At 35.4% G+C, this 27,652-nt stretch overlaps 1 protein-coding gene across 8 annotated transcripts in view; it reads right to left on the bottom strand.

The window, feature by feature from the left end:
- INVS (inversin) overlaps positions 1-27,652 on the bottom strand; it is a 116,228-nt gene that overhangs the window by 74,022 nt on the left and 14,554 nt on the right. Inside the window, exon 2 of one of the 8 annotated variants that reach the window (XM_067291091.1) lies at positions 25,555-25,763. The exons of the other annotated variants lie outside the window; for them this stretch is intronic. Within the exon in view, the coding sequence (XP_067147192.1) occupies positions 25,555-25,572 (18 nt within the window). The 5' untranslated portion in view covers positions 25,573-25,763. The remainder of the gene's footprint in view (positions 1-25,554; positions 25,764-27,652) is intronic. 8 annotated transcript variants of the gene reach the window in all.

The raw sequence follows: 27,652 nt of genomic DNA, 5'->3' as shown, positions 1-27,652 counted from the left end.
GATTTTTTTAATTTACCTTTTCAATAAGTGTACAATTTAATACATTCCAAGACATATTCTGAAAGTCTGAATCTTAGATTAACACAGAGTTAACAACAAATTATTGTAGTTAATGCTGTTTCTTATGAAAAGTTTCATCCTTCCTGGAAGCAAAATTCTTCTGGAAACTTCTTAGCATCCAGGACTGTTAGGCTCCTTACAAGTGACAGAACATTCTCTCAACTATGAGAGACCATGCACGCTCCCTCTGAGACACAGACATCATGTATAGTGCTCTGCTATATTTGGTACGAGCCTAGTGACAACAGCAAGGGTGGTCTGGATCATTGCTCTGCTCTCAAGAGATGAAAGAACCACCATCGCAATTCATACTTACTAGGGACATCTCATTTCCTCTCCTCTTTGCTGGCTAAAATCTGGTGCTTTCTGATCCATGAAAAATTATAATGGCACACAGCAGGGTACAAACATAAGCATCTGTCTCCATTCCTTTAATTAACATATAAAATTCCTTTGAATTGCTGGAGATAAATATTTGGGCATTTTCTCCCTAACATACTGTCTAGCTTCACCTTATAGAAACATTCCTAGTAAAATCGTGTCAAGCTTAAAATTTATGGTAGCATAAACTTTATTACAAATAATAGATCTCCTCTATAACAACCACCCATCTCCCATACTCCTTTTCAGTTCAATTTTGCACTACATCCTTAAAGATCAATAATGAGGCTGCATCACAGCAGGGTGGGTAAAATACTTAGGACAAGCTTGGCTGAAAACTTGGGAATGAGAACAATGCTGTAACCAATCTTCAGCCATTTCATTCTAGAGATAAAGTAATTCAAATTCAGCAGCTACCACACAGGTACATAACAAAAGGCATGGATATGCAGCATCTCACCCACTAGGCTTTATAAATGAAAACCAACACCTTGATTGGATTCAAAATTGAAAAGAAATTGAGTACAGTTCCTGTAAAACGTATGCAGTTTTCTTCCTGAAAACTAAAAGCCAAAGTCTGTAACACCAATAAGGACATTTAAAGTAACATCGTATAAAACACATGTATATAAAACCCTGAGTTACTGACTGTTGCTGTGGTAAGATAAAAACACCATCTGAAACTAAGGATTCATTATCATCTTGATACCAAGAGTACAGATATGGAAGCAAAGTTTTATTACAGATGTCTCCTAGATATTCATGAAGTAGATAAGGGTCCAAACATTCTTCCAAATTACAGATAATATAAAAAAAATGGTAGACAGTACACTCATGGTGTACGGTAATCAGCCCTTTTAATCTGTCAATATTCTTTCTCCTATCATGAATTCCATTTTGTATGGCCAAAGCCTCAGTAAGTTGATATCCATTTCCCATACCCAGAGAGAGTTCTAGAAGAAATGGAAAGGATAAAGGAAGGAGGGAAATAATATTTCATCTAAATCTGAAATGCAGTATATCAGTTTCACTGTAGTCCAGATGACCATTCATTATGCACCAAAAATCAGGCAGAGGGGTTATAAAACTAAATTTTGTATAAACCCAAATAAATCACTGGGCACATAATGATGAATGATGCAAAGTATTTTGCATAGTAAATGTCAATGTACTTTAGAGACAGGTAAGCTTGCTTTAATGAGTAAACCTAGGTTCTGGAAACATTCTGCTGACATGCAGCAGGGCTCTGAAAATTTATTTCCTCTCACCTCACAATTTCTTGGATTTGTCATTATGTAACCACGTGATTCTATGCTCTGACTAACCTTCTATCTCTCCCCTACTCTGTAGTGTGGACACACCTTGTAGGTTGCACTTCTCATCTTTGGATTTTAAAGATATATTACATTGGTAGATATATATAACACCATTTTACAAAGAGAGAAACTGAGCTGAACAAGATCAGGCTGAGAGTCAGAAGAATACGGGGAACCTCTCCAGGCATGAAAAGCACATCCATAGATACGCCACCGTCATCTTGACATCAGTGATTTAAAAGGAGCCAGTAGATACAGGAAGATTTCCTTTTTTCCTTATTCATTGCTGAGACCACATTTTCAACAAATTTAACCATTCCACCTGAAACATAAAACATGACTTGAAAGACTGATTTATAATAATTTACAATGTACTGCACATGAGCTGCCTACTAACAAGTTACAGCACAGTTACACTTGGTTTTTGGAATACCTACATTAGGCTTGTGTTGATTTAGTCGAATGGTAGGGTTGCTAGAGAACCAGAAAAGAGGCAGCACAAAGTCGTTCTCTATATAACCTCCTGGTAAACATGGCAGGGGTCATTAAAATGAATGCCAAGCTGTTAAGCCATGAAGATGCTACTTCTTCGGCTCCAATTCAAAATTACATAGCTGCTTTGCCAGGAACAGACAGATCAAAAGAACATGAAACAATGGAGCATCTCTCTTATGAGGAAAGACTGAGAGAGCTGGGCCTGTTTAGCCTGCAGAAGAGAAGACTTGTTACCAAAAGGCACTGAGAGGGGATCTTATTAATGTGTACAAATATCTTAAGGGAGGGTGTCAAGAGGATGGAGCCAGACTCTTTTCAGTGGTGCTCAGAGACAGGACGAGAGGCAACGGGCACAAACTGAAACACAGACAGTTCCATATGAACACGAGAAAAAAATTCTTTGTTGTGAGGGTGACAGAGCACTGGAACAGGTTGCCCAGAGAGGTTGTGGAGTCTCCTTCTCTGGAGATATTCAAAACTCGCCTGGACACGATCCTGTGCAACATGCTCTAGGTGACCCTGCTTGAGCAGGGGGGTTGGACTAGATGATCTCCAGAGGTCCCTTCCAACCTCAACCATTCTGTGATTCTGTGAAAAAGTGACCCTTACAAAGGAGGTGTTTTTTAGGGGCTGTTCATTGGTGACGCAGTCATAACCCCTGAAGATGATGTCAGAGCACAATATGCTTCTAGTAGAATGGAAAGTCTTAGAAAGAAATATTTACATATAAACCATAAAATAAAACAGAACTGAAGGTTAGAATTGACCCTCTAGGTTACTGAATCCAGTCCTCCAGCACCACAGGCAGTAAAGACATTTCATCCTTTTCAACAAACTCCCTGAGTTTTAATTAAAGTGAAGTTTTTTTTCTTTTTTTTCCCCACTTTTTTTTAGAAGACCCTCCCCCAAATTATTTAACACCCCCCTCCCATTTAACATGCTTTCTGCCCATGAAAGTACAGCACAGGTTTTAAAACCTTAACAAGCATTGGTCTTTTAATCTTAGTAATAAAGGATAAGTTCTGCATTCCCTTCAAAATATCATTTGCTCTCTGCACTCATTCCAGTTTCAACTCATTTGTTTTGAACACAAGCAGCCAAAGATTATATAGCATACCAGAAGAGGTCCCACTAGTAGCACATTGGAGAGTGTTAATACTTTTCTCTTGCTAGTGTAAATATCTTGTCAGATATACCCTAAAACTGCACTTGCCTCTTTCAATTGAGAACATTCTCTGACCAGTTAGCAAGTCAGTTCTTTTGAGTCATTTTCAAATAAATGCACAATGTATAGAATATATCGTTGTGCTTCCCTGCCTCCAAACATAGACTTGCATTACGGACTATCATATTTCCAAACATTTTAATTACTTCTAGTATTCTAGACATTCCAACCCTGTCTTCGACTGACAATATCACCTAATCTTGTGTCACTCCTAGACGACCTTAGAAAAATTCCCACATGTTACCACAGAATCACAGAATGGTTGAGCTTGGAAGGCACCTCTGGAGAAATGGCAAGTTTATTCAATGAAAATGTTGACTAATACCAGATTCAAGTTCAGCTGTTGAGAAACTCCAATATACCCTTTCCAAACTTATAAGTGATATTTCAACAGTATCTGTTTTCAGCTCATTATCAAACTCTGCCCACATTAAATTGTTCTTATTTCCCTCTTAACTTCCAAATTTCCATCCAGCCCTATATTAAATATTTTAGTAAGGATCAAAAAAGGTGACCTATTGCCTTAAATCTAGAAAATTATTTAGCAAAATAATAGGTTAGTCTTGAAGAACCTATTTTTGGTAAAGTAGTGCACATTTTACCTCATTTTCTATTAAAACCTTTTTCTAAATTCTTGTATGAGGCTGAGGTCAAATTAATAGGCTACTTTCCTCAGCTACTTTTCTGCCATCTTAAAACATTATTTAACAGTATTAAAACAAACAAAAAATTCTACAATTTTATGATTCCCAAAGAATGTTTCATTTCCCTACCGTTAAGATTAGATTTATCAAGATCAGGTACTTTCCATCTGGTATTAATCACTGACCATAGCTCCTGACAAAAAGAATTACAATATGTAGAGTAAGTGAGTGCACAAAAAATTGCAGACAGCGGAAGAATAAGAGTGACCACAAAACCAGGATGTGCAAAGGTCTTGTTTAAGGGGGTGCATTCAAAGAGAACAGAGAAAGATTAACAGTGCAGACAGTCCACCATCCCTGACAGTAGGGTTTTAGGATATCTGATAATTATAGATCCTACCATAGTTTAATAATTTATAAGCTTATTAAATTTTGATTTTCAAAATACATTATTAATTAAGCAGCATTTATGTAAGCTGTTTTATCACAACTGTCTCAATATTCTTCATAAAAAGAGACTATTTAAGTATCTCCTCTTCAGAGGAATACAATATATAATTCAGTTATTTTTAGTCTTTCGTAAATAGAACACTACCATATTACTATCACTGAATTTATGACAAAGTTAAAACAGGTCTGCTTTTCTAATACTACACTAATCTTAGCACAGGCACCGCTTATACTACTTCTGTCTTCAAATGTGAATTGTGTTTTAATTTTCCTTTTTAAACTCATAACTCATATTTCAGAAAGTATAGCTGGATAAGTAACAACAGCTTGAAAACAGAAAAACAAGTTGTATTATAGTTTATTACCTACGTATTTACTTATCTACACTGTTCTTTTTGTTTAGATCCAGTTTGGCAGAGAACAGGGGAGAATGAGAGAAGAAAAGCTGCATGGAAATTAAACAGGAAATCAGCCCATTGATCTGCTTTTCTAAAGCGCATTCTGTCCCACATATGCTATTTCATATTCTAAGATAACAGAAAATTTTCTAAGCAACATAGATCGCTACGATTTTTTTTAAACGGTCAGATTAAATTTCAAACTTCTCAGAGCCAGGACTCCATAGAAGAAATTAGGTCATATATGGAGTTAAGATTCAATTGTTGCTCATGTCTGAAATACAAAATTATCTATACTTTTTAACATTGATACGTATGTTTCTAGAGTTAGTATAAATCTGTATATTGACAAACAACAAATTGTATCATGCACATAAACACTCACTGGAGGTAAAACATGAATAACATGAAAGTCATCTAGATTTTAGCCTAGAAAAGCAAACAGAATATAGCAGCCACTTCGCACTACACTGGCATGCTTTCCAAACAGATTAGCACAGGTGCTACAGCCACAGCTGAGAACAGCTCTTTGCTATCAGAGCCTTTCAAGAAGAACCACTGAAAGTCAAGGAACTGAAACTCATCAATTGCTAGATAAAGCCTTTAAACGATAAAATACATATACCTGAGCTCACTCATTTAAAACAAAAATGACAACTGAATTTAACCTGTTTGTCTTCACAAGGTATAACAAACAGTAGAAACTGTTGTCTTGACCTACTGAAACTTGGAGAAGATAATCTTAACTAAACACACAAAACGCGCACACAGATTCTCACGCGTGTACACACCTGCAAGTGTGTGCTGAAGAGAGGATGCTTCATCCCACAGAACAACTCGGTCACATGTATTCAACAATCAAGAATTTTAAATATCTTTGGATAAAAAAAGTGTCTGTGCATACGCTAATTGAGATTTTTTTTTTAAGGTTGTTTCTTCTATTAGTATCCCTTCAAAAAGAAGCATCTTCCCAAAACATCAAAACTGACTTAGAACGACATGAAGTATATGGAGGACTTTGTCAGCAACACCTGCCAGTTTCAGTGGCTTTGCAGAGAACAAACTAAGTACTTAAAAAACAGAAGCTATGACTATCATATTTCTAATTTTACACACACATCTATCTATTTATAAAGAATACTATTCCAAAAAGTACATGAAATTCAAGCATCAAAGGATGCGTTTTGATATGCTTATATTAACTACTAACTGCCAGAAATCTGACAAGCATTCTTCAGAAGAAAAGTTATTAAAATATAGAATAGCAAGTAAAAATATTAATTAAATCACAGGTAAGAAGTATTTAGAGTTATAAGTTAATTAGATCACAGGTAAGAAGTATTTAGAGTTATAAGTTAGCAATGCTTGTGTTTTGACAAATTAACTATGTATGAAATGATGAAACTTCTTGATTTCTAATGCATTGAAAATGAATTAATATTGCCTGGTTACAACAGCTATTAACAGCTATTAACATAAGAGCTATACTTTAAATATACATGACTGCACTATTCTTAAATTCCCTGAATATCACCACTGATTTTTTCTTTAACAGTACCTGGAAAAAGAAAATCAACACAACTGCTTATAAATTACTAGTGAAAATGAAGAAAGTCACTATCATAATAACAGGCTGTCTCTCTGGTTATCACACACTATATTAACATGCAAGTTCAAAGCATACAATATGCTTAATTGGGGAAATAAGCTCATGACAATGTTTATGAACAATTTTAAGTATGTTTGAATTTTAATATATTTAAATTTTTAATTGCTATATTGCAAGAATACACAAAATTTGAATCACAAATTCCAGATGAATTTTCTTCCCCACCTCTCTTGTAATAAATATGATTTTGATATGTAAACCATGGATAGAGAAGGAAAATCTATTTTATCAATATATCTTAACAGTTAGACTAAATCAGTCTCCATTAAAATATAGCAGATGCAAAAATATTTGTTACTGTTGAATGAAAACACACCAAAAGAAAGTGCGAATAGATCAAATAACTTTGAAAATGTAATGTAAGGTGATTGTATTCATCACACTGACTGCACAGTCCTGAAGGACAAACACACTTAAGTGTTTCTACTAAACAGTTATAAAGACACTCAATCCTTTCAAATACTCCCCTAAACTTTTAGGATATATATTTGGTATAATGGGGAAGAATTAGACATTGAAGATACTGATTGTTAGCTCATGTTTCTTTGTACACTGTCTGTTTACCTGTGATACCCATACTAAATATGTTATAAACAAAGTTAACTGAGTAGCTGAGAAACAACTATTTTCTATTCTCATCTCCCTAATTGGGTGGCAGACCACAGTTGGAAGATTTGATTTGTATAAGTACCTTCAGGAAAGTTGCTGTGGAGTAACTGAAAATATAGTGAACAGAACTGATGCATCTCTGAACATACAGTTGAAACATAATAAGGTAAACCATTAATTACAAGGAGTTAACACAGTTATTTCTTCCAGTTCTGAAACAACTTCAGTAACAGCTGGACCAGTTTAATTCAGCAAAACTGGAAAACAGGATTCAGATATAGCTTTAATTTGAGCAAAAGCAGAGGGTTAAATTATTGATTAAAAATGCAGTAAAACCTCACTAACTTGTGGGCAAAGGAAAATCTTTACAATTATTATTTTAGACCTGAATAACCCTTAACAGTTATCCACTGAACTACACCTTTGAAAAAAATTTATGCAAGTTATTTATTACCTGTACATGGACAAGGATGATACCACATCTTCTGTCTAACAAACCCACTAACAGTTTCAAATATTTGATGTATTGCCAATCCTTTCCAGTCAACCATGGCAACCATGATCTTGACACTGGGTTTAATCCTACAAAGTACCCTTTTAGGCACTTTGTTAGCAGCATCCTAGACTCTAAGCTAAAACACTTGACTTAAGAGAACACCTCAAACAGCTGAATAGAAGTCTTATTTACCAGTTTCCAAGTTTAATATGTTCATTCATCCGGCAAAGCATCTAAGGCAATACATCAGTCAAAAACATCCGTATGACTCGAGACCAGTTCTAGCTATCAAACATTTTGACTGAAAGCAAGACAGTCTCTCAACTTAGAGCATTTCTCCCTAAAGCCTCTTGCAAGAGTGGCTTCAATAGCTTGGTTTCCATAGAAATAGACCAAACTATCAACTGGCATTCACTCAAAGGATACAACAGAGAAGAAAATGGACCATGCTGTAAAAGCCAAGCTAAAATTGTTTCCCAACCTAAGTTAAAGGAAAATAGGTGTTTGCATCTTCAGCCTTTGACCTCATTTATCCATGGTCTGTATATGCTTTTTTTGTGTAGAGTTCTCAGCCCTTTGGCTCTAAATTTTATGGTCTACCTATATAAATTTATTGCTTCCTTCACGTAAAAAACACTTCAAGGACGAAAATGCAATTAGCATTCTAGTTTTTCAGATGATCTCTTCTACTGTTACTAATTTGTTTTCCTATCCATTTTTTTTTAAAGTCCTTCATGCAGAAGTACCCAGAACACCTAGTACCTCAGAATTTAAGAGAGAAGCAGAGATCCATATTTATAGGATCATTGTCCAGCTCTTCATGCAGAATCAAAGGATAAGTTAACAAATAATAGTGGCTTGAAAGATCTGTCAGCAAGTATAAGGGAAAAAAAAACAGAAAAAAAACTAGTACTACAAAATAAGTATCTGTTATATTTATTTTCTTCATCTTAATGGCTTTAGGTAAAACAAGAACTAAGACAAGTGTTAAAAGGCTAAGAAAATACATCCGTACATTTTCATATATTCACATTCTTCTCTGCTCCTAATGAAGTTTTGATTGATGTCCATATTTATAATGTTCTTTCCATTTTTAGTAATTCTTTTTATAATTTGCATAACTCCTGAAGTTTTGCAGATGTCTAATTCTGAATCTCTCTTAATGCTTAGTTATATGCACATTACCTAATGCCTTCCAAATTGCCAACCTCTCTTCCAGAAACATAAGATGAGTTGGGATAGTTGTTCAAAAGCATTTAGCAAGACAAAAGAGCCTCCAAAATCTGCTTCCATACAGCAATTTTTGAATAGTGTAAACTCAAACTGTAAGAGAACAAACCTACATTTAGACAGAGTTCACATCATTTTCCAGTCCCATAGATAGGTTTCTTTCTATGCTATGTATAGATTTATTTACAAAATTTAATCAAAAGGTTATTAAGAAGAGTATGATCCATGATCAATTCTACCTCAAAAATAAACCTGAATTACAGTTACCAGTCCACCCAAAGTCCTAACTTGTTATCCTGACTTTGTTTAGTGCTGCTTCATTCTGGAAGTGAACCAAATGACAAACCAAGCTCCTCGGTATCAGTCTGACCAGGACCAGGTTCCGGCTGCCTTGTAGCTCCTGGCTGTGTCCATCTACATGCTTGCACATGTGATGTCCTAATGGACTCACAGAAGCAATGCTGCCTCCAAAATAAAGCCTTTACAGATATATTCATTTCTGAGCACATCTTGGAATTTGTTATGATTTTAGCTGCTCTTTTATTTGAAAACAAATCCACATCTTTTAATTGATTTAAATATATTTCAAACAACTCAAGTCAAGTAACAAACCACTGTGTGAAATAATTACAAAACTACATAGCAAATTCTATTCCATGACAAAATTTCTCCAGCCACAATGCAATCTCCAGAGCTATTGCAGAGGTAGATAGACAACCCATACTGCAATTCACCTTTAATAAAGGTAGGTTTACTCAGACTTACATAAAAATTGAGATGCTTGAGGATACTTATATGCATTACAATAGTTCATAGTTTTTATCGATACTACAGTGAAGTCTGACATTTTAAAAAGAAGTCAGAATATACTTACAGTAGTGATAAACAAACTAAAGCCTTAATAAGCTACTCAAACTATATCCTAGCAGTAATAAAAGTACTGGATTTATCTCTCCTTGCTTAAACTATAGGCAATTGTGCTAACAATCCAAGCTTGGTATTTCTTAAAGTCTTCCAAAATCTGTACCATACTAGCAGAACACTGAAAAAAATGTTCTATGCATGCATATATTTATATTTAAATGTTCCAGTCAGCAGGCTCTACGTATGCAGGTGATATGTAGGTCACATGCATGCAGATATGTAGGTAATAACATGAATTACTTAATATTTCACTAGAAATCATTTCTTATTAATAGAAATGGATAGCATTCTTCATTAATTCCTCATTCTTCATTAATAAAAAATAGAGAAACCAAAAAAAAAAAAAGGAGTTCCAAATAGGTCTATAAAAAGACCAAAAAAAGGATGATTTAAATCATTTTAACCATTGTAAATTAAATGAATTTTATATTTTATGAAATGCTCATACGATCTGCTGTTTTCCTGGAAACAACAGAAAATTCTGATGTAATTTATTTATACATATCCATTTTGACTTGAGTGTGATTCACCTAATTCTCTTTAATCAACAACTTAACCAACTGCTTACAGACAAAAAGAGAGATAAATGAAAAATTAGTGCCCCTGGAGTTTGTGGCACGGCCATAAAATCTGAATTTATTTTTCAAATACCTTCTATAGCAATGCTGAAGACATCCTATCTAGTATACTATCGATTCAAATGACAAGCCTGAGCATCAGATTAAGGACATGTCAGACACTTGATAGAAGATTCCTGAAGAATACAGCAGAAAGGTATCCTGTTTCAAAATGATCTATTGCAGTTACTACATTTATTGAAGCATTTGTGGAAACATTTATAAGAAAACTGATTCATTTAAAATTACAATAAAAAATTTAATTATAATCAGTGAAAACAAATACCTTCACTTTTTATTACGCCAAACCCTGAAAAAGTCACCTCATTTAAACAAAAATTACCAAACAGCTCACAAAAATAAACTAAACCAAACTGGTGAGCTAATGATGCTACAGTGATAGGCCTGTTTTTCTTTCTCACTGACAAATCTGGACATAAACAAGTAAGGGGTTTCTTGGTCCCAGCAACAATATTTCTTCTTGTAACCATTAAAGATCAGTTGTGAGGTCAGCTGTGAAGGGGCAATTAATGCAAGAACCATGTTTTAGAAAGGACAATCAAACAGGGAGATACCTTTGCCTGTAAAGCCATTTTTAAAGGTATAGACTTGTCAGCAGACATCAATGTCCTGGGGGAAGAGCTGTGCAAGTCTCTTGTACACTGAGGGATGCCACAATGGTAAAGGAATAGCAAGAAGTGAAATAAAATGAAACCTACTCAGACATGAGCCATAACACTCCATGCAGTTCCATGTCCATAAAGAATCACATTTTAAGACACGACCATTATTTTCAAGTCCAAATGCTACAGAAACTTTCACCTATTCCTTGAATAAAAGAAAATGAGAGGAAGGAGACAGCTGTTCAATAACAGTGCATAACACAGAGCTAGCATTTGAAAAATAGGATAATTTAGTCAATTTACAATAGCCTAACATCAAGCAACACAGAATAACATTCTCTAGAAAAAACACTGTTCATCCTTGCACAAAGTATTTGCCACTGCTAGGCAAAATTTTGTCTGCTGTAATTGTCCTAAAGCATGTCTGTATCCTGTTCAGTTCAGTTCTGCCTTTCCAAGAAAACAGTCTCTGAGGTTAAGTGCTGATATCTTTCTCTTAGCCTCTTAAATGGTCACTTAGGACTTTTTTATAAGGACAGGACCACTTTACCTTCTCATCCCCAGTAACTGGCACTCTTCATAAACTAATATGAATCATTTGATTCAGTGGTATCTGCCTGAAAAATTATCGCTACAGAAGAGGACTTAGAAAAGATTAGAAAAATCAACTGTTTTTTAAAAGGTGGTAGAATCCCCCAAAAGACTGGGGGATTCAGTCCAAATGCTCTTCCAAATTGTACTCACAAAAGGTAATGACCACAAATTCGATAGAAGAAAATAAAGCAATTCTATCAGCTGGCTATACAGATATTTAAGGTAACCTACTATTTAGAATTAGCTCCTTTTCACTGGGGTTTCAATACAAGCAAAGGCAGAACTTATCCGTGTGCTACCACCATGGTTTACACTGGATTCATATTTTCAAAATCTTTCACAAAATAACTAGAGTTAGAGACTTCTTGCTTTCTTACTATTATTTTTAATGAAATCTGGAACTCTTGAGATCAAGAGCACTCAGAGATGCTAATATGATACATGTTTTGGGCCTGTCAATACCCTCTTTGGCAGACTGGATAATGAAAGCTTATTTCAAGCACAGGAAACTCATAAAAGAGGATATAAAGCCAAACCTAGGAAAAGAGAAGAGTTAACAGAGCAAGAAGCAGCACAGAGATGCAGAGAAGTGAAATTATATAGTGCTTGTAGATGAGAGAGAAGAGTTGGTACAATGCAAATAAGTCAATTAGGTCAATAAAAATAGCAATGACATTGCTGGAGGAGAAGAGAAAGAAAACAACACTAATAGCAGTGTTCTAGTTAGACCAAGAAGGGAAGAAAACGAGGAAACCACAAATCATTGCCATGGCAAGTAAGTTATCTGGAAAAAACGCCCAGAAGAAGGGCAAGGATTTTGGTAGTAAGTAATTTCCAGAGCTTTATGAAATAAGACACTGAATTAAGATCTGCTTCTTATCACAATGAATAAAAAGCAGGAACTTGACAAAAAATTATCTTTCAGAGGAATGGAGAGATTTTAATAAGTTAAAAATAGATTTTAAAAATCTTCTAGTAATTAATGGTCCAGGGCTGATTGTTTTACCAGGAAAGAGTCCATTTTATCACAGTGTTTCTATAGTGGAAACCATAACAGAGTGCAGAAATTCTGAGTCAACTTTATGGCTGTTATGGATACTGGAGCCAAACTGGTCACAGCAGTATGCTAATTCTCTTGCAGCTCAGCCATCTCAGTTATCTTTACCACACTTAAATCTACAAGAGTAGTCCATGATCTCAGCTCTTCATTGGGCTTTCTAGAGTTTACACCAGGAGGTAAAATCTGATTAAATCAGATTACATGAAATCACAACTAAATACCAAGATCATGAACTGAGAGTTGGGGAAGCAATGAAACAAAGAGAGAGAGAAAGATAAGGCAGCAGAACCAGATTATAAAAAAATCTGAAGTTTAGCTCTGATAAAGCCTCGATTAGAAATGGCAGAGGAACAATACTTGTCAGACTGCAAAAGCAAAAATGAGTTAAGAGCGATGAATCCAGACTCATACATGAAGATGAGTGTTTGAAAGCAGGGCAGTCAATCTCAGAAGGGAAAAAAGCCATGATTTTTGTCCCTTTAGTGAAGGGGGACTGCAGGGGAATCAATAAAAACTGAAATGCCAATAGAAAAAACACTAGAATAGAATAAATTATCAGAAACAGATAACAATCTTTGAAATTTAAAAGGAATTACAACCTTAAAAGAAGAAAAATATAAAACTGTCTTTTGTTTAATTAGTTGATGCAAATTAAAAAATTTTTTTTTCCTCTCTATAAACTTTGTTATTTCAAGATCAGCAGGAGTTAAAGATGCTAACTGCTTGGAAAACATGGTTGGTTATATGAAAGATAACTTAGGCCAAATACTACAGTTCCCAGGAGAAATGTGTTATATACAGAAAGGAAATATTGATGTGGTTATGTTAAGATTTGATTTGAAAAGAGCAGTACACTAAGATGACAAATAAAGAAAGCACTATTTTACAAACAAAAAATTCTTCTTTAAAAACTAGACCGGTTATTTATTCTGGTAAGGTAAATATTGGTACTGCAAATTTTCTAAGACATACATCTGAAAAAATGATTTGGTTCACTAACATAATGACTCTTCCATTGGATTTATCATCTTTAGAACAACACAAATCTTTCTCCAGGAAACAGAGAGCAAGGGATCAAAAGCAACAAGAAGAAAATACAGACAAAATTCAACTGGCTATTTTACTGTACAATGCAGGATTTGGTATTAGTGCTTATTCTCTTACAACACCAAAATGATTGCTTATACCTAGAAAAAATATTGGCCAAATTTTACAACAAAGTATTAACACAAAATAATCAGTTTCTTCATAGCTTCTGCTAAAGTGATTTTCTCCGTTAGGGGGTATTTACCTTCTCTACGTCACAATCTTTCACACTTATATACCCCATGCTGCCAAATCTGTTCCACACAAATTTTGTGCATGCATGCGTGTGTGCATATGTGCATGCAGGTGCACATGTGTGTGTCAGAGAGAGACAGACAGACAGAGAGGGAGAGAAGGGTATGCATCTTCATTAACTGCAGAGTTATACAATTAAACAAAAAGGGGTTAAAGCACACATTAGCCTATTCTACTTTTCTATCTATTACTTTTTTCAAAGCTTTCATATGTCTTCATCCTCATTTCTGAAAGCTAACCATCCCTTCTTCCTTTCTGTAAGGCTGACATTTGACAGCTTAACATAGCTGACAGGGTTACCCAACAGCCCACCCTCCCTATTCTCAATCCAATTAGACCTCTAATCCTCCAAATGAAAGGCCCAGCTACTCACATTGCTCATGACAAAGACAGCTATTGATTATTTGTCACTACAGCTAACACCTTCTCTGTCGAGGCCACTCTGACAGAAGCAAACCTACCAAATTAGACAGCACTTTATCTGCCCTGGAGGCCAAATGGCACAACAAGTAAAGGCTAATAAATGGTATAAAAATGAACAAATCATAACATTATGACAGGTTGATCGTTGCCAGCAGCTTCACAGCTCAAGCTTGATGCTCTGTTAGACCTGTTCCTTCTCTTTTCTCTTCCACTCATGCTCCAACTTTGACTGAATTAAAGGCCAGAACAATTAAGGCAGTTGACCAGCAAAGATAAGCTAGGATAGAAGTATCATCAAGGGACACAAATGTCAATAGCAGACTACCATTAGTCAATAAAAACATTCCAGAGTTGCAAATGCTCAGGACTTTGCTCTCCACTAGGCTGTACTGATTCCCTTTGTATAGCCCTCTTCTCAAACTCGTACAGAAACTCTGGAAAAATTAACCCCACAGAGTCAAGCTTGAAGTGGAAAACATTCTTACAAGATGAGGATTGGCATCATTAAAAAACAGAACTCACTACTGAGCTACATGCCACAGAGGTGTTATTGTTTCAGTTAATATCTGTGAAGCTCTCCTTTCTTTTTAGTGGAGCTACATAAGCCAGAAATGCATCTTTTGAATTTATCATTATTATACAGATTTTAACTAAGATTTGATACAGATTTAAGTTATACAGATTTTAATTAATTTAATTCTTAATTTAACTAAATTAAGAATTTAAGAATTCTTTCTCAAGAAAAAAAATGTTTCAAGGACATTGTACAGCATCTATTAACGTAGGATCTCACAAGTCACACCACTCTAAGGCAAACAGAAAAGTAGAAACACCAGCAAAATTTATTATTTGTACAGTAGCCATATTCAAAAGCTTTAATAGGGATCAGAGGCAGTGCCTGAACTGAGACTGTCTAATGCAATAAATGACAGAAAGAGAACATTAAAAAACAAAACAAAACAAAAATAACCACAGGAACGTTAATAAGATTACGCAATTACAAGAATAACATGAGTTAAAACACACACACACACACACAGTTCTTGAAACAGTTGGAAAGCAACTACCTCTGCCCCACAATCATTAATTAGTTGATTTCTTAACCATGGCAAAGAGAATATATTTTCCAGTAAGGGATTCCTATGCTTCTGAAATTATTTACTAACAGTAAAATAAAATAATATTAAATTACATGAAAATTAAATAAAAGTTTCTTTAGTTAAAAGCATATACAAAAAATGAGTATTGGTTTTCTGTTTAAAAAACCCCTACAATTTAACTGAGGAAAATATTACTGCATTACACCTAAATTGCACAGATGCATACAAACTTATATGCAAGCACAACATTTTATTAAAAAAAAAATCAATACTATAATAAGATTTCTTCAGTAATAAAAATCCTATTATGTAATATTTGCCCTCAAAGTTTTTTAAGGTCTTACATTTAAAAAAATATTCTATTTAGATTTACAAAATATTCTTGGGTATGAACAGACATATTTATTAAATTGTGACAGATAACTACACTCTTAAAGATGTGCATTTCAATACAATAATATCATGAGAAATAGATATTAAAATTAATAGTTGGATAAACAGATCCCTTAAGATTTCTGTTGCCTCGAGAAAAAAGTGAACCTATAGGACATTTAGATAGTGGAGTCTCAGAAAACTCACACAAACTGGTAAAAATATTGAAAAGCTGAAATTGTATGTAATATTTCTAGGAACAAACTTAAATCATTATTATACCATTCTAAAATGGACTCCAAATACAATAAATCACTAAAAATAGAGGAGACGAATACTTTAAATTTAAAATAATGAAGCAGTATAATATTTGTTACTTAATCACAATGATTAAAAAAATGTTTTAATAACACTCAGCCCTTTTCAAAACTCGACTAGTTCAGAATTTGTAAAATTTATCCATCACAAAACTACCTAGGCTGAAAGGGACCTCCAGTGGCTTATCTAGCTGAACCCTCCCCATCAGGGAGAATTAAGCAAACTCATTCCAAACTATTCCTAACAGATACATATCTGGATATGCTGGAAATGGTGAGTCCACAGTGCTCTCAGGGGCTTTTCCGGCTTTCCAGCATGAAAATTTATCTTATTGTTTATATTATAAACCTCCTTGCTATCCTAGGTTATATTCACTACTATTGTCTTTCTTATTTATCAGATTCTAATCATTTCTAATACATACCTTATTTACAGATTAAAGTAATATATTCTATCATTCTACTAACTTGAGTTCACCTAGTTCATTAAAAGTACTCTATTCGGGCTTTTTTGTCCTCAAAGCCTTTTATCATTTTATTTTTAACAGTGATGGACAAAAGAAAAGCAGTATTATACTAGAGGACTAGCTGGTGCCAAGTAGCGAATAAAATCTACTGTTCTTCTGAATTTCTAATTGTATCAGTAAAATCTGTAAGTGTCTTTGTATAAGACTTATTAACTCAATGAATTGGCTCCTCCACAATTACCCCTTAATTTTCTTCTGCAAGAATTATTTATATTTGGCTTATGATCCTTATGAAAAGCATGAATCTTCTCTACCAGTACTGATCAGGATCAGAAATCATATGTCGCTGTGTTTTCAAGCGGTGTTCCCAGAGACACGCCTAACTGAGAATCACACTCGAACATACTATACGCATAGCAAGAGTTTCATCTATTCATAAAAATCTCAGACATATTTATTCTTTGTTCTGCTTTTACATTAGGTTTGTAATTCTCACAATTAAGAGGAAATATTTCAAAGTATGGACGATGCAATGATGGCTGCCAGTCTGAACATCAGCTTTCAAAAATTCTTACTGCCCCAGGCAATCAGCAATCACCACTTAATGTGCATGTGAGCATGTGAAAGAGAATGCACTAGACTCAGCCCATCCCTCTCCACACAAATATACTCTACTATGTGGTATTCATCTAAATACTTGACAATACCCTTGCTGTGAACCTCTTCAAAAGTGCCCCTCCACCTTCAGCTCTTGTTTTTACTATTTTAAAAGGAGAAAGTATTTTGCTATTACAAGCGGAAGCAGATAGAAGAATACTGTCTACAGCAGGCTATAGAACAAACCCATTAGACATTTATAGTGTAATGCATTTTAGCTCCTCAAACAGCTTTACTTCACCCTCTTTTGCATTCCAATCCTGTCCAAAGACAATGACAGACACTACTTTTGTTTAGCCACACTGTAATTCCTGTGATGTTCAAAACAACTGCTGGAAAGTATGTATATTCAGAGAGGTACCCACAAATTGCAAATTATATTTTCAAATATATACTAAAATAATTAAAAAGAGTCTATTTTACATGTACCATTGTCTTTATAGACGTTCATATCATATTTATCAGTGCAGTCTGAATGGAGACATAGGGCTTAAGTCTGATATTTAGCTACTCTGAAAATCTGATCTTGAACTTGAAGTCAAAAGAGCTACTCAGTCATGCAAGTTCGTACGTAATCTTGTCCTACACTGGGATTATGCACTAACATAAAACAAGTGACAAATCATATTCAGTTGTCAGTATCTCACGTGTGACTGAAACCTGACCTGTAAAAACAGTATTTCTATGGTTGTATTTCCTGCAGACAAGAGGACTGGCTGGATTTTAAGCCACAGTTTGACACCAGAGACAGAAGATTGCAAAATACCAAATGACTATAGTGACTTACCACTTAATGAGACAATGTGCATGCCCTTGTTCTGTTACGAATGCATGAAGTGTGTAAGCTGAAAAGCTACTGCCTGAAAATGGGCAGACCACATACAGGTCTTGCAAAGTAGTGCTCAAATCAAGTTCTCCCTACCAACAAAACTGTTGTCAACCTTTGACAGAAAGCTAAAGTACCCACAGGAAGCTGGGCTCCAATTGGTTTCAACTATCCTGCACTATAATGTTTGCTATAACTGACTTGGAAGACCTTCCCTCTCCTTTACAGCTCTAATGCAGTAATTAATCAAGAAGTAGAGTTTTGGAAGTGAGAAATGTACAACACAGTTTTCTGACCATTCTCCTAACATCTAGTGTTGACTGATTCCCCAGAACCTTTTCAGATTAATCATTTTTCTCCCTGGCTACATGCAAAGGAGCTTAACTGACTAACACTGGTTTCCTTAAGATGCTTCCACCTTGTAGTATTCTTTCTGTATGACCATATTCCAAACTGCCATGCACATTTCAGTGGAGAAATGCCCTAGAGCTCAATCAGGATGCTGAGTTTCATGACAGGATACCAATACTTTAATTTCAAGATCACCATTTCATACTTTACTATTTGCTCACTGATCACAACAGGTTAATGCAGAAGCAAATTAAAATATTAATGAAATCTACAGCAACAGTCTAAAGCAGATTTAGAGACACACAAGACATGCAAAAGAAACCCAGACCTTCTATTTATCTCACAAACAACTTCAAAAGACTTCTCTTGTCTTCCATCTATTCAACTGGCAAGCTGCTAATTTCTTATGTAAGGTTTCACAAATATTTTTTCTCATATTTAAGTTTGCTTAGGAAGTTTCAGCCCTGCAGAGTCTCTGGCTGTTTTATTCTTCTTCCTCAGTGGTGACAGTGCAACATTCTGTGGGATCATACTGTAAATCACATCCCTGGAACAATGCGAGTTTTTTTCTTAAACTTTTCCTACAATTATTTTTAACCATTTCTGGCTTACAGCACGGATCAACAGGAGCATCAGTGCAAGTGACAATGAAATGTATTTGGGAGCATAAGAACTTGTGCCAAACAGGCAGAAAATGAATCATTACTTTGTAGAGTTCATCTTCTGTTGACTCACTGAGCTAAAACAGCATGCTACAGGACAAGATACCTAATTGTGAAAAGAATGGGGAGATTGGGGTGGGAAGAGCAATCCTGCCCATCTGTTTAACCAGTAAACAGTAGCTGGATCAGTGTGTCTGCAGTACAACACATACAGCAAACTGTATCCTCTGTCCTTGAGCATATCCAACACCTTCACCTTCAGGCTGCATTCACAAGAAAAGAATCCTTTATTTGGTAACGTAAAGAAAACATCTGTACCACAGTTAGGGTCTGTGGTTTAAATAAACACAAAGGAAAAATATGGTCCTGCAGGTAAAAACAAAAATCCCCTCTTCTGTCTGTTTGGCTAGCATTCCTGTTTCATATCTCAGACTGTTCAGATTTTTCACATTTAGTCAAATTGTATATTTGAAATATGAAGTTCATTCATACTTCATGAAATCAAACGCACAGAATTAATATTCACTCATTATAAGCTCCCACTTAAGATGGAACATCACAAAAAGTTACCAGTCTAGGATAAAAAGAACATGAACTGACCACCATCAACTCCGAAAGATATCAGGTTTATTTATTTTCATGATACAGATTGGGAAATAAAGTTAGAAGTGCACATGATCTTTTCTGCAGTTCAGATGATGCCTTATAAATAATTTGAGAGACTACAGCTCCAGGAAATACATCTTGAGAAAGGCAGTGAGGGGAAAATATATAAATTGCTCCCAGGCAAGCTTTATTCAGGAGCTTTTAACAGAGACATCATTACTTGAAGAAAAAAAGGGAAAGTAACATTTCTGTTTTGAGGCTCCTGGACTACCCTGACTGTACTCATTAGATAAGACTTGGGAATAATCTTTCATAAAGTAAGTGAACCAAAAACTACCTTCCATCTCTATTTTTCTTCCATTCCCTATCCTTGCCACAGGCTTGCTTTTCTCCCTTCCTTCTTCATCTGTGTGGTTACTAATGATACGCTCAACACTTGGAACCACGCTTTAACTGATCTAGCAATTGTAGGTCAGATTCAGTTCTATACATGTTGAAAGCCCATAAATATTTATATTCAAGTCTTTGGGTCATGTCATTTCTACTTCTTTTCACATTAGTCCAAATACACCACCAGTGCAGTGTACAAAATGGGAAGAAATTATCTTTCTGGATAGGAGGTCAGCTGAGTTCCATTCAACCTGAAGGAAGCCTTTCATTTTTCTTGAAGCGTTGCCTAAGTCACTGCACCACCTCTCTTATTAAAGTATTATTTTTTCTTGTTCAAGAAAAATAACTAAAACATCATTAAAATATATCCTCCTACTTTACACAAAATTCCTAAATGCATTCTAGATGTAATGTTACTTGTCAATAACTATGTCAGCAAAGAATAAGCTACATAATATCTAATGCTTCTAGATAATGAGAGCCACATTTTCCAACTGGGATGGTATTAATCTTCCCAAAACCAAAATTTATATCCTCCTGATAGTTAAGAATCTTGATAGATTATTTTAAGTGCATACTAATAGCATCCAACAATAAAAGTACTAAATTTTCTCTTCTATCCTTGTTAACACAAAAGGCTGTGCTTGAGGAATTCATAGAAATGGTTGCTTCCCTGGAGCAAACAAATTGCTAATACATGAGCATCCTTTGTGAGAAAACCTGAAAGAAGCAGGGCTGTTTTTTTCTTATCTTAAACTGAAATTACATAATGAAAGATTAATGAAAATACCATATACAGATAATCTGAATATGCTAAAACATTTCTGTTCAGAAGTATCACATGTGAGTATTTAAGTAAGCAAAACTAGAAACAAACTGCTACCAGAATACCTACAACTGAAAATGAAAGTCTATAGTTAAACTGCAACCCCCAACACTCATTTCTGTCTACATAGCATGTTTATTTCATAGTAATCCAAGTTCTCCCAGTTTAAAAGATCTGGACCCACATAATAATACAGTGTGAAATTACTGGCAAATTACATTAACGATTTTATTTCTGTTAGTCAGTTGCAATTTCAACTCCTAGTAAAGGACTTCCATGTTCGTGAAGTCACAACTATCCTCTGAAACTCCTGGCAATCTCCACAGATGCACCCTTGCAATACTCTGCATTCTGTTTTCTGCTTTGCCTTTAAAAAACAAACACACAAAAAACAAAAAAACCCAACTGTTACAAAGTTAGGAATTCATTTGAAATACTTGAAGTATATTAATTGCTGCTCAAACCAAAATTCTAGAAGCAAGTAATGGCATGTTCATTAGCCATATTCTCCAGATGCTGGCAACTATGGGAGACAAACCAGGGAATTTTTGGTGGAGGAACAGTACATGAGCCCAAGGCATCTGTCACCCATTGAATCAGACTCATTCCATCAATAATAATGAATACTTTAACAAGACATTTGCAGAGATTGTAGAATGAGCCTTAGCACGTGTTATTAGCACAACAGGAAGGTGCAGAAAGTTGTAGAACTGATGCAGCATTAAACATTTACTTGGACCGATCAATGAGAGGTGCTCAGAGATGCAACATAAAACCCAACACAGGCATTTACTTCCACAACACAGTTGTAGGTCATGAGATTCAGCCACAGAGGAAAAAACAAACAAACAAAAAAACCCAAAACTAAAAATACCCCCAACTCCCCAACAAACTATACAGACCTTACCAATAGGTCAGTTTATCAAATTCTCATTTAAGAATGGAAGGGGAAGAAAGAACTACATAAAGAAGTTCTGTCCGAGTCCACCTACTCCAAACTGGGCATTCAAACCAGTGTTAAAAAAAATTAAAATTCTAAAACATTTCATGAGAAGAAAGACCTATGCTATTTTGTACAAACTGTATGACTCATCACCAAAGGAATGCACCTTGTGCACTGTCTTGGATTTAGCAAAGATGTAACCTGGCCACTGTAACAGAAAGTTGGAACACAGAGCTGGACAAAACTTACTTTCAGTGTGCTTTTTCAGGATTGATAGGCTCAGAGAATGGACTGGTCTCCCTGCCTTATACTCTACATTATTAAAGTCCTAAAATTTATACAAACCTTTCCTGAGTTTTGACATGAACATAAACTTACATCAAGCTTTTTTCAGAAAATATCAAATTTCACATACCACATCTCTTACAGCTGATACCAGTACAGTTAGCAGAAAAGCAAAATTGACTTCATTTACATGGCTGCCTGCCTGCAAAGACTGAAATAGATCTCCGGCAAAGGGCTGATGAAGAAAAGAAAGATACTATGAAAGATCATTTCAATGAAGATTTGAAAAAGATGACTTTTAAAAAAAATGCGTATCTTGGGTGAGATTCATTTGTCACAATTTAGACATCTACAACATAGAAAACTACTCCAAGTAGATGTCTAAAAGGATGCCTGAGCTAGTCATTGCATCCTAAGGTAGACATCTGTATCCCTAGGATGAATGAACTGCACCAAAGATCTGACTACTATTCTGTATTAAGTGATCTAGACAACACTAGCGCACACTCATATGCCTGCAATGTAAATTTTTACAGCTGCATGAAAAAGGAGTTAGATGTGCCACTAGTAGAAGTTGAAGCAATAAGGAACCACTAAGAGATGCTCTATCACGTCAGATCATGTTTTGTACAACCATATGAATAATGTTGTAATTTTTGCCTATAATTTAGAAAGAATTCTATATTATCAACAAATGAGGATTTTAATTTTGAATACTGGATGTGATTATTAGCATTTTTCCCTATTTGAAGGAGTGGAAGAATTGATTTTAAGAAGGAAAAACTTTATGCAACAACAAACACGACAGGCAGCAAAAGTTTAAAGAGGCGATATTCTGCAGACAGTGTCTGGATACAGCACAACAGGAAGAATACGACTTTGAAAATGTGGAAGTTAAAAATAAAAAATAAAAGAGAGGCGGCAGGTATATATACACAAACATCAATTACAGCCAGGTTTTTAAACCATGTAGGCATAATCGGAAGCTACATGTGCAAGTGATGCATGCTACCACATGTTCCAGAAGGGACAGACAAGACTTCACAGTGATAATGGAAAGATGTTTCAGGTGTGCCACCCAACCAGAAACCAATCCTAGAGAAGAAAGACAGTTAGAGTCCTAATTCGCTATACTTAATACTAGGGACTGAATTCAGGACAATGCTAGATTTCTGAATGTTTGTTCTTAAACCACAGCTAAAAACATACAAAATATTTTACTAGGTCTGAATGACTGGTGGTCCAGTCCTTTTTTAATCAGTCAAGTCTCTAGATACAGAAACAGGAATAGTTTCATCTCAAGTGAGCAGGCTTTTCTATCAATACCTTAGCAGAGTTATTTGATACTGGAGAGAAACTACAGGAAAGAACCTTATATTGTCTGTAGTCTTAATTGATATTGAAGAAAAAGTACTGAAAGATCCTCAGATAGACAAATGGCAATAAGCATCCTACAGAGAAAGGAACAAATATTCCTTTGGATAACCAGGATTATTAATGGCAGAGCCACCATCTTGAATCTGAACCTATTAGTGAAAACATTCAGCTTCCCTCTATCCAAGATGGCTAAATCATACTTTCTGTTTGGCATTAGAAGAATACTTTCTCAAAAAACCTTTGCCTCCGAGATTCTGAGGGGCCAGTTCTGCAGCTCCCAAATACAGCAGAGAGGCCATTTTTTGGCAAGAGAGAGGAATTCCTGTAAAGGGATACATGAAGGAAGCCTGTAGAATGACAACAAGGAGAAGAGATTCAAATATTCTGCAACAATATCTAGTCCTCAGGGTGTCTGCTGTGATCTGCTGAGTAAGGTGTTACAAAAAAACTCCATGAGAGAGCAAAAAACGACAAAAAGCATTCAGAGGCTAATCTTGGTGACAATTCACTTTGTCTTTTTGAGTAGTTTAAAAATGGTGCCAAAAAAATCTTTTTTGTTTTTCAAGTCTACTCAGTAAGTTTATTTTGGCAGGAGGTCTCAATGCCATCCTGCCAGAGCTGAAGGCTGTACCAAGAAGTAGTCCATCCTTGTTGCAGAGGACAGAATATAATACAGCAAGGGGAAAAAAGGAGTTGACTTTTGGCAACTGGGATTGGCAAAATTTGTTACAAGTTTCATATCTGTAAAGGAACTTTTCAAAAAGACGACGAGAAGAATCACTTCAGAAGAAATGTTTGAAATATTAATTCTCATTTGCAGTGAATTAACAGCAGGGAAACTGTAAGTAAGCAAGCATGAATACATTCAACATGTACAAAATCTGACTAACAACTAGAAATTCCAAGGAAACAAAAATCCTATAACCAGAGCTACACTGAAATGGGGGGATGGAAGAGAGGGAGGGAAGAAATAGCTAACTTTTGGTCTTAACTAAATGTTAAGGAACTATTTTAAGTAATATTTTTTTCCAGAAATTTCTAGTAAATTTTATCACAGTACAATAGTTTGAGCTGCATATTTTATATGCAACCAGAAGATGAATCCTGCATTGTCTATTGTTTTTTTCATTTCTATGCTGGGCAAGGTTTGGAGTCACAAAGCAAGAGGAAATAAAGATGAAGAAAATTCCTTCTCAACAAACTGTGTATCCCAGAATTTGGGCAGGCAAGTGAAAAATGCAAAATTTTTTTTGATTTAAAAAAACCCAACACACACACACTACCAGGCAGAAACTTTTACCCACTGTCCAGACCTCTTGAAAATGCTATTAGTCTTGTCCCCACAGGTAATCATGAATCTATTAAATATCACACACACACACACATATATATATACACACACACACATATATATGCATGCATGCATGTGTGTGTGGGGGGTATTTCTCATATACAAATTTTTTAATATTCCACTTAACAGTTCTCCTCCTCTTTCAAGGAAGAAGTAATTCTAGTACATAGAGAAGAAAGTTCCTCTCCAGGAAATCTAACTAGATTTTACATCTATCTGGTCTAGTTCAGAATGTGTATGAGAAGGTTTTTTTTTTTCCCTTTTGTGCCCGTGTATCTTCACCAGTTGCATGTAGAAAGGTCTGTGCTTTAATCTTAATTTCTCTCTCCAAAGAAGAAAGCAAAAATTAGCATGCAACTTAAAGTGCATTTAGGACTCCAAATCTCACTGTCACTGTAAATGCCCTGTATCTATGACTACAAATGAACGGAGAATTACAAAGTCATGTAAAGCCCTAGAAACTGCTAACCTGTTTTTGAAGAAGCATAGGACATTGAGCGACTGACTTGCAAGCTTGCACACAACAGAAGCATGACAGTGGCCTTGGTAAATATGTAGATTCATGATTAACCAACACTGACAATAAGTTCGTAGAAATTTGTAATCTCACAGCATTTTTTCTTTTTTTCTTCGAAGCCAACTTTCAGTACGGCTTACAGAAGAGAATCTCAGCATTCACTTTGAAAAAAAAAAAAAAAGAATTTTTAGCCCTCATGTTAGAGGGAAACATAAACCAAAAGTATGAAAGAGGAATAATGAGAATGCAAAACATTACTCAAATAGCCAAAACTGTATGGAACAAAGTTGTTTTGAATTTTAATTTTATATATTTTGCAAAAGGCATTCATGACAGAAACGTACATCTTAAAACATTAACAAGGAAAGGATGAAGAAAAATTTTACACTTGTGAAATCTTAACTTCTTAAGCTGACATCAATAGTAAATAACTGCTCAGAAGGCATAGAATGCAGTTTGAGAATACAGTTAAGTTAGCTAAATGAACACCAGCTGCAAGGATTCTCTCCTGACCACCTATGATCACACCAGCATGAAGACAGCACCAGCAGCTAGGTGGCCATGTGCTGAATCACATCCAGCTAAAACATTTGCAATGGAAAGGTGGTATTTTTAGCCTGATCTGGTTAAGTGGATGACTGCCTAAGTTCTCCTGCTAGAAGTGTATGAGGTAAAGATGCTACCTCTTTTTTCAGCTGCTGTGTCAACTGAAAGCACATGTAAGAAGGTCTGACAGTGTCACATGGTACAAACTGGCCTTTCACGATTGTGGCATGATATAAAGGAAGAGAAAGAGTGCAGGCAGTTAATGTATATTGTGCTAAGACAAAATATCTCTGCCTTGAATAGCTGTAATACAAATAACCACAACATGAACATACAAACAAAGATTCAAACAGGAATTTATCTTGTTTTAATATGCTTTAAAAAACAAAACAAAACAGTATCTTTAAATACCTGAAGCAAATGGACTTAATAAAATTAAGTTTTCAATATGATTAAAATGTTCATTTGCTTATCAGGTCATAAAATCTAAAGACTGTATGAACATCAGGTAAGTATAGTATCTCACAGCAATTTTAAAAGTCTCTGACTGCTATGTTTACAGAATGCATTGGAACAATAAAATTCACAACAAGTAAGCTAGTCACTTAGAAATGTGATGTTAGCCCCTGTACATTAGAGACAAGGTTATGACGATGACAAGTATTTCATCAGGATAGCGGGGAGGGAAGGTGACTGAATAGACCATTTAGCCTATTCTAATAGAACTATAACTTACTATAACTACAGTATTCGTCAAGTTTCATTTACGCAGTGCATTACTGTACATATTTTAAGAATGCATTCACACTAGTTTTAAATGGCTAACATTCTTATCTGAGCTTACCTGCAGAATTCATAAATTTAAAATATTAAATGAACATTTTAATTCCCAATACAAGATGCAACAACATAGACCACATAGTCTCTATGGAAACCCATTCAGTGGAAGTGTGACTAAGCATTGTCATCTGTAGTGAGAACACCTGTGGAAGACCTGGTGAGGAGTCAGTGACTGTCAGATTATGTGACTGCAGCCCCAGAGTGTGCTCTCTACACACTGACCGAATTCCTGTCAAGGCTGGACATGATGCATATTCCGTTTTGTCAACAATGTCTAGCTGCTTCCCAGTCAGTAGCTACTCAAGGTTAGCACAGCTAAGATAAGGAAATAGTTCTAGTAGATTTAAGGGGCCCTTAAGATAAAAATGAGTTGAGTCCTGCCTGGGTGTCCGACCTGTGTGTCCAGCAGCCTCCCACCAGTGAGTGATCCCCCCGTGCGGTTACCGGGGCTCCCCGCACAGTTTGGAGTGCAATCTTTCATTAAATCTATCCTGTTTAACCCCTCATGAACCTTGAGTGTCTCTCTACATCAGTATTCGCCCCTCCCTTTCCCATCTTGTGGTCACATCATCTTATTATAATCTTATCAAATGCTCCTCTATTCAAATGCATACACCCCACCGCACTAAACACTGTTACCACATCATGGTTACCTTTATGTAAT

This window comes from Apteryx mantelli, chromosome 2 (genome assembly GCF_036417845.1).
Source record: "Apteryx mantelli isolate bAptMan1 chromosome 2, bAptMan1.hap1, whole genome shotgun sequence".
NCBI lineage: Eukaryota > Metazoa > Chordata > Aves > Apterygiformes > Apterygidae > Apteryx > Apteryx mantelli.
Note: the sequence above shows the minus strand (reverse complement) of the source record. Positions and strands in the feature narration are given on the sequence as shown.